Source organism: Telopea speciosissima, unplaced genomic scaffold, assembly GCF_018873765.1.
Source record: "Telopea speciosissima isolate NSW1024214 ecotype Mountain lineage unplaced genomic scaffold, Tspe_v1 Tspe_v1.0031, whole genome shotgun sequence".
In the NCBI taxonomy this organism is placed as follows: Eukaryota; Viridiplantae; Streptophyta; class Magnoliopsida; order Proteales; family Proteaceae; genus Telopea; species Telopea speciosissima.
Window position 1 is genome coordinate 6,472 of NW_025317367.1, and position 7,565 is coordinate 14,036.

At 45.3% G+C, this 7,565-nt stretch overlaps 1 protein-coding gene across 1 annotated transcript; it reads right to left on the minus strand.

The window, feature by feature from the left end:
• Positions 1 to 227: 227 nt before the first annotated feature.
• On the minus strand, positions 228 to 4,780 carry LOC122647354. The gene is made up of 6 exons (XM_043840778.1): positions 4,387 to 4,780; positions 3,921 to 4,027; positions 3,295 to 3,513; positions 1,274 to 3,029; positions 705 to 1,162; positions 228 to 605 (listed from the first exon to the last, which is right to left on the minus strand). Exons 1-6 carry the CDS (start codon positions 4,778 to 4,780, stop codon positions 228 to 230), a joined length of 3,312 nt encoding a protein of 1,103 aa, XP_043696713.1.
• Between the last annotated feature and the right edge of the window lie 2,785 nt (positions 4,781 to 7,565).

A 7,565-nucleotide genomic window follows, 5' to 3' on the forward strand; every position in this document is an offset into this window, starting at 1 on the left:
CCACATGTCTAAAAAGTGATATATATATTTTTTTTGATAAGTAAGAAATATATTACGAAGGAAAAGAAAAAAAAAATACAGAAAAGGCATCCTTTAAGAACCCAAAAGAGGGGAAAAGGACCCTAGACAAGAGAGGGCATGCCCTATCCAAACAACGAGGAAGACACCCCTCCAAGGCTACATCCTATAATAGGTTACAAACTCTTTATCTTGCTTTATGAGAATCGCTAGCTCCGGAGGGAAGGACTCAGGCTCCCAATTCCAGAAGGGTCTGTAGGGATGGAGGCCATGAAATCTGCAGGCTGATTCTGTTCTCTCCACACATGAATGAATTCTTTAGACCTAAGCAGCCTTGCCTTTATTTGGATCTTACTTTTCAAAGTTAGGATTTGCCAAGGCCCAGTAATCACTCCATTCAAAATATCGACGGCCAACTTCGAATCCGACCTAATAGAGACATCATAAAAGCCCTTATCAACGCAGAGGGAAATTCCTCTGTAAATAGTCATGAGCTCCATGGACAGCACCGAAAGATCTTCCCCTATGCCAGCAAAGGCAGCTAAGGGATCCCCACTATCATCACGAATGAGACCCCCAAAGCCTGCCTAGTCATTTGAAAGAGACCCATCACAATGGAGAGCAACCATGTTCGGATTTGGAGCAAACCAAGAGCATGCCATTGGAATTCCTGCAGTCCAACGAACTTGAAGATCCCATTTGGCAGCAATATGATGGTCGGCAGTAGTAGGGTCTCCCACCAAGTCAATGGAAGATAATCTGCCAATAACATCCCCCTTTATAGCCCCTACAATCTGGTCCTTAGATCTGATTTTGTTTCTAAAAATTCTGTAATTTCTCTCCGACCAAATATGCTTGATTGTGGCACAGAAAGCAAGCTTTATGACCAGCCCCAATTTCCCTGCTCTACCTGCAACATATCTAACCGAAATGGCTGCATCAATGGCATTGCTAGGAGTGGCCCCATCATGGAAACAAAGGTCATAAATATGTTTCCAAATATCAGTAGTAAAAGGGCACCCGAAGAAGAGATGATTCCTGCTTTCAGTTCCAGCCCAACAAAACACGCAATGATGAGGAGTCGGAATGTGTCTATGAATGAGGTTGTCCCTAGTGGGGAGGGCATCCGAAAGGCATCTCCAGGCTATAAAGGAATGGGACTTTATACTCCCTTCAAACCAAACAGCTTCGCTCTAGTCAATGCGGGCAGCTCTTGTGCGGATAGCATTCCAGGCTGATTTGGAAGAGAAATTACCTGAAGAGTTACCAGTCCACACTGTCAAATCCGAAACCTCATCATGAAATTTATCAATGGCTGGAAGGGCCCTCCAAATATCAATGAGATCGAAAGATGTAGAGGGACCAGGGTGCCAATCTCCATCACGGATAATCTCCTTGACACAAGCATGACGGGCAGCAAGGGAATAAGAGCCTGCATCATAGCAAATCCTATTACCAAATCTGCTCACAAGAACTCCAAATGGGTGCCAATTATCAAGCCAAAGCTTTGTAGTAGACCCATCCCCAATAATAGTTTTGATGAAGGGAAGGGCTTTATCTTTGTACTTCAAGACTTTACGCCAGACCCAAGAGCAGTTATTGAGACCCTTGACTGTCCAAAGAGACTCTTGCTTGAGGTATCTTTGTTGTACCCAATTAACCCAAAGCCGATCTTTCTTGGAGGAAATCCACCAAATTTGCTTCGTAATTCCGGCAATGTTCATTTCTTTGACCCGCTTGATTCCCAACCCTCCCTCTGATTTTGGCTTACAGACCGCATCCCAAGAAATAAAATGGGTTTTCCTCTCAAGGGAGGGGCCTGACCAAAGGAAATTAGAGAACATAGACTCCAGTTTGGTGACAACATTTCCTGGAAGGCCAAAGATCCCTGCCCAGTAAATGTAGCTACCTTGCAGAACTGAAGATAAGAGTTGAAGATGACCAGCATAAGAGAGGAATCTAGCCTTCCACCCCTCCAATTTTCGACGAACCAGATCCAAGATGGGGCTACAATCTTTCATGGATAACCTGCCAGACACAAGAGGAACTCCAAGGTACCGAATAGGCAGCTTGGTTTCCGAAAAACCCGTTAAATCCAAAAGTTCCAGACTGCTAGCTTGGGTAAGGCCCCCTAATATAATAGAGGACTTAGATCTATTAAGTTGAAGCCCGGAGAGGGCAGCAAACTCATCAAGACGCCCCAAACTAGCTGAAATCGAATCACGGTTCCCCTTCACAAAAATCATAAGATCATCCGTAAAAATGATGTGGGAAAGGTGGAACGATTTACAACGGGGTAGCAGCTTAATCTGACCATCAATCTCAAGCCTTCGCATAATTCCAGAAAAAGCCTCCATTGCAAGGGTGAAGAGGTAGGGGGACAATGGATCACCTTGTCGAATCCCTCTCCCTCCACCGAAGAAACCCGCCGGGCTGCCATTAATAAGGACAGAGAACATAGGGGTGGTCACACAAGCTTTCACCCACCCTATAAACTTGTCGGAGAACCCCATTCTTCCCATCACATCAAACAAAAATTTCCTACTAAGAGAGTCATAGGCCTTGTGAAGATCTACCTTCAAAACTGCCGTAGGACTAGTGGCTTTTTGTTCGATGCCACGCACAATATCATGGCAGACAAGGATATTGTCAACAATAGACCTGCCCTTGATGAATGCCGACTGATTATGACTAACCACACTCCCAATAACATGCTGGATCCTATTAGAGGGGATTTTTGTGATGATCTTATATAGGAGGTTGCATAAAGCAATAGGCCAAAACCCCGCAAAAGTGGAGACATCCCCATACTTCGGCACCAAAGTGATAAAAGTAGCATTAATAGAATGGGGCATGAAGGAATTCGCAATGAACCATTGGACAGCATTCGTTAGCTCCTCACCAATGACCTCCCAAGAGTGCTTATAAAAGCCAGCCCCGAAACCATCAGGCCCTGGGGCTTTAGAGTCTTTTAAACTGAGCACAACTCTTCTAATCTCCTCTCCATTAACCTCCTTGCCAAGTTCCAAATTCTGGGATTCAGAGACCACCCCCGAGAGGGGAATCGAGGGGGGGGGGGCAGGAGCCCAAATTAGTGTAGTCCGACCCGAACAGCTTCTTATAGAAAAGAACCGCCTCCTCTTTGATAGCCTTAGGGTTGGTCAAAGTATTTCCAGTCTGGTCCATGACCTCCAATATATGATTTCTATTGTGCCTACTTTGCATGGACTTGTGGAAAAAGTTGTTGTTGCCATCCCCCAACTCTAGCCACCTAACCCTGGATTTCTCTTTAAGAAACCTTTCTTCCATTTGTAATGCAGCCCACAGCTTGCCTTTAGCTTCTTTTTCCAAGACAGCAAGGGAATCATCAAGGGGATCAAGGGAAAGGTGATGTTGAATTCGGCCAAGATCGAGTTCTGCATCCTTAACATTTTTGAAGACATCTCTAATGCTCTCCTTATTCCAGCATTTAAGTTCAGATTTCACATTCTTTAGCTTCGCAAAGCGCAAAATAGGATTAGAGTTGACATTTACTGACCTTCAGCCGCCCCTTTTAACTACTTCGTCATAGTCCTTATGATGGGTCCAAGCATCAAAAAACTGAACGGTTTCGGTCGAGTGAAATTGTCCGAATTTCGAGAGCAATCGGGCCGTGGTCGGATATTCAGGGCAAAGGAAGTGAGTTTCCGAGAAACGCAACTTGTCGACCAAGCATTATTAACAAGGACTCGGTCCAATTTGCAGCAGATTCTACGAGTACCACTTTGGTTATTATTCCAAGTGTAAAATTCCCCTCTCCATTTTAGGTCAGCCAGCCCCGAATTGAAGATGCAAGAATTAAACTTGTCAACCACCCCCTGATGGATCGCATCCCCTCCCATCTTCTCATTTTGGTGTCTAACCGTATTGAAATCTCCCATGACAGCCCACGGTTCAACCACTCCTGTAGCAATATCAGTTAGCTCCCTCCAAAGTTCCATCCGACCTTCTAGGGAATTAAGAGCATACACTGCAGTGCAAAGGAAGGACAATGAAGTCCCAAGAATAGAAATCCTCATGTGTATCAACTGAATGGTAGACTTTAGAACATCCACCTTAAGGCAGCCCTCATCCCGACCAATCCATAGAGGGGTATGGTACTCCTGACTACAATTGTGACTAAACCTCCATCCCCTTTTCAGGTTTTGGAAAGTAGAGTCAACATTCCCTTCTTTGATTTTAGTTTCAAGGAGAATAGCCATTTTATAATTATTATCAGCTATGATTCTCTTCACATACCTCTTCTTCTCTGGGGCATTCAAGCCACGCACATTCCAGCAGAGACAGTTCATTAGGAACGTTGGAGGGGAGGGGGAGCTAGCTTCTTACCCCCAAAAGCCAGACCACTATCACTTCCCTTCTGATTTGAGCTTTGGCTAGGAAGCACTTCAATACGTTGAGGTTTAAAAGAAGTCAACAGTCTCCTCTTCCCCATCTCCCTAGTAGCTCTCCCTTCCTTTTCTGAATTCAAAGAAATTGCATGGTTAGGGATGGAGGGCATACCTTCTAAAATTGGACCCCTTAGAATAGTGCTGCCCGAAATTTCCTTTCCCTTGGTGGAGATCTCTTTCAGATTTGATTGGGCTCCTTCTGTAATTTCCTCTCCTAGAGCAGCTCCATTAGCTTTGTCACCCTCATCTAGGATTTGCAACAAGGATTCCCTAATGGGGCCCCCCCAATCTGTAATTTCCACAGAAGGAACTGCCGCATTAACTCTTGCCATAGTCATAGTCTCCTCTCTCTCCCCAGCTGCCACAAACCCTTCCTTATTTCGAAAAAAAGGTGTGGTTTTCAATATCCACTAAATCACCTCCAGCCGTTGCATCATTCTCTTTCCTTGCATGGCATTGAAGAAAATCTGCTGATTGAGACACACATTCCCCTTCCTCCTCACCTTCCTTGTGTGGGGGATTTCCAATATCTTGCTCACATTCCACTTCCTTCCCTAAAAGGACGTTACATGAGTCAGCATCCAACATCAGTTCTGTGGGGTCATAGGGAATTTCCTCTGTTAGATGCTCCAACAAAGCGAAAGCATTATGGTGCACAATCTTCTTCCCCCTGCCAGCCGAATTCTTTGGGCTAGAATTAGGCAACTTTTTAGAAATTCCAGCAATCTTCTCCATAGAACAGATATTGCTAGGATTCCCCACGGACTGGGCTTCCAAATTTGTAGTGTCCACAATCCCATCAGATCTGCCACCTGGGGTATTTTTGAAATTTGAATTTTGAACTTGCTTACCAGCACCTCCACCGTGTAAGGCTTGAGTGCCGCCTCCACTAGCTGCTCCGGTCACCTGAGGACTCTTGTTGCTCTTCACTCTCCACTCTTTCTGGCTGGAGGGCATTTGCTTGTTAAGATTAACGCCACACTACCCACTTGAATGCCCAAAAACCCTACAACTGTTGCACCGAGGAGGGCTCCATTCGTATGTAATTTTTTGATAAAAAACCAGACCGTCATCATCATAAACAACCACTTGATCCGGGAATTCATAATCAGCTTCTATCTCAACACAGAGCCGGGCATAGGATAGCCGCTCTTGAGTCTTAGTCATCTTATCAGTGACTATCGGCCTTCCCAGGACACTGGCAATCGAGCTCAAGGCCTCCACATTCCAGAAATGAAAGGGGAGGTTGGGAAGGGTAACCCAAATAGGGATGGAGTTCAATTCCACCTTTTCAAGCTTCATCCTTGGTTTCCAAGGCTGAAGGATTAAGGGCCTCCGCTGCACAGTCCATGGCCCCCCTTCAAGAACTTTGGCCTTATCTTCCTCCAAATTGAACAGAAAAACAAAAAGCCACTATTAAGGAGATTAATATCCACATGCCCAGAAATGCACCATTGTTTCAGCAAGACTTCCTTAACATAAGAAAAACTCGGTCTGTGACCAATGAAGTGCCCAAGAAGGGTGTTCTTCCACTTTGATAATTCTGCCCGTAACATAGCTGAAGAACATTGAGCAACACGGTTGCCCTCAATAAAATTTGGCTCAATAAAACTCAGTTCCAGACCTTCATTATTTAAAGAACTTGAAGAGGACTGAAAAAAAGATGCCCAAGATACTCCCTTCTTCACACAGCCCCGCCATGTTGAACCAAACCCGAGCCAGCCACCACCACACCACCACCCGAGGAGGAGACCCCACCACCAAAATCACCCCCTGCCGGACCTGAATCACATAAGCCTTCCACAGTACCCCCACCTTCCCCCTCTCCCGGATTGGGAAAAGGAGGAAGACCATTAGCCGAAGCTAATGGCCTGCCGGCCATCACCAAACACTAGCACCAAGATCCCACTCTCAAATTGCCAGAGCTTCTCTCTCCTCACCCTTGATCAATTGAGCTACAGGAGCTTTCATAAGGTGATATGGACACATTTTAGAAAATCCCAAACCCAAAAAAGAATAGTAATGCCCCAAAATAACCCCAAAAGACCCACCCGGTCTGGTTTAAATTGAAAATGAACAAATGTCAAAATAGGTATCGATTCGAAGGTCACGACCCTCAACATCCCATCCACACGTCTAAAAAGAGATTATGACACTTTTTAGAAAATACCAAACCCATAAAAGTACAGAAATGCCCCCTAATAAGCCTAAATGACCCACCTGGTTTGGTTTAAATCGAAAATGAACATATGCCGAAATAGGTATCGATTCGAAGGTCACGGCCCTCAACATCGCATCCACACATCTAATAAGAGATAAGGACACTTTTTAGAAAATACCAAAAACTAAAAAGTACAGAAATGCCCCCTAATAACCCCAAACGACCCACCCGGTCTGGTTTAAACCGAAAATGAACATATGTCGAAACACGTATCGATTCGAAGGTCACGACCCTCAACATTGCATCCACACGTCTAATAAGAGATAAGGACACTTATGGAAAACACCAAACCCAAAAAATACAGAAATGCCCCCAAATAACCCTAAACGACCCACCCGGTCTGGTTTAAACCGAAAATGAACATATGTCGAAATAGGTATCGATTCGAAGGTCACGACCGTCAACATCACTTCCACACTACTAATAAGAGATAAGGACACTTTATATAAATTCCCAAGCCCAGAAAAGTTCAGAAATGTTTCCAAATAACTCCAAACGACCCACCCGGTCTGGTTTAAACCGAAAATGAACATATGTCGAAATATGTATTGAGAGTGAGGGTCTAGGTGGTTGCTCTTCGTGATGGCCGGCAAGCCATTAGCTCCGGCTAATGGTCTTCCCCCTCTTCTCAGTCCGAGAGGGAGGGAAGGTGGGGGGAATGTGAGTGGTTCGGGTGAGGGTGGTGATGGAGCGGCTGCCCTTGGTGATTTGGGGGGTGGTGAGTGGCCTGTTCTTTGTGGTTCTGTAGGTGGTGCTGATGTTTTGGGCTTGGATGATTCGGTGGTGCAAGGTGAAGGCAATGGTGGTAGGCTGCTGCATGTTGGAGGTCCTTCGGCTGTGGGGGAAAATATTCTTGTTTTGGATGATCCGTTGGAGGAGGGTGCTGGTTCTGGAGT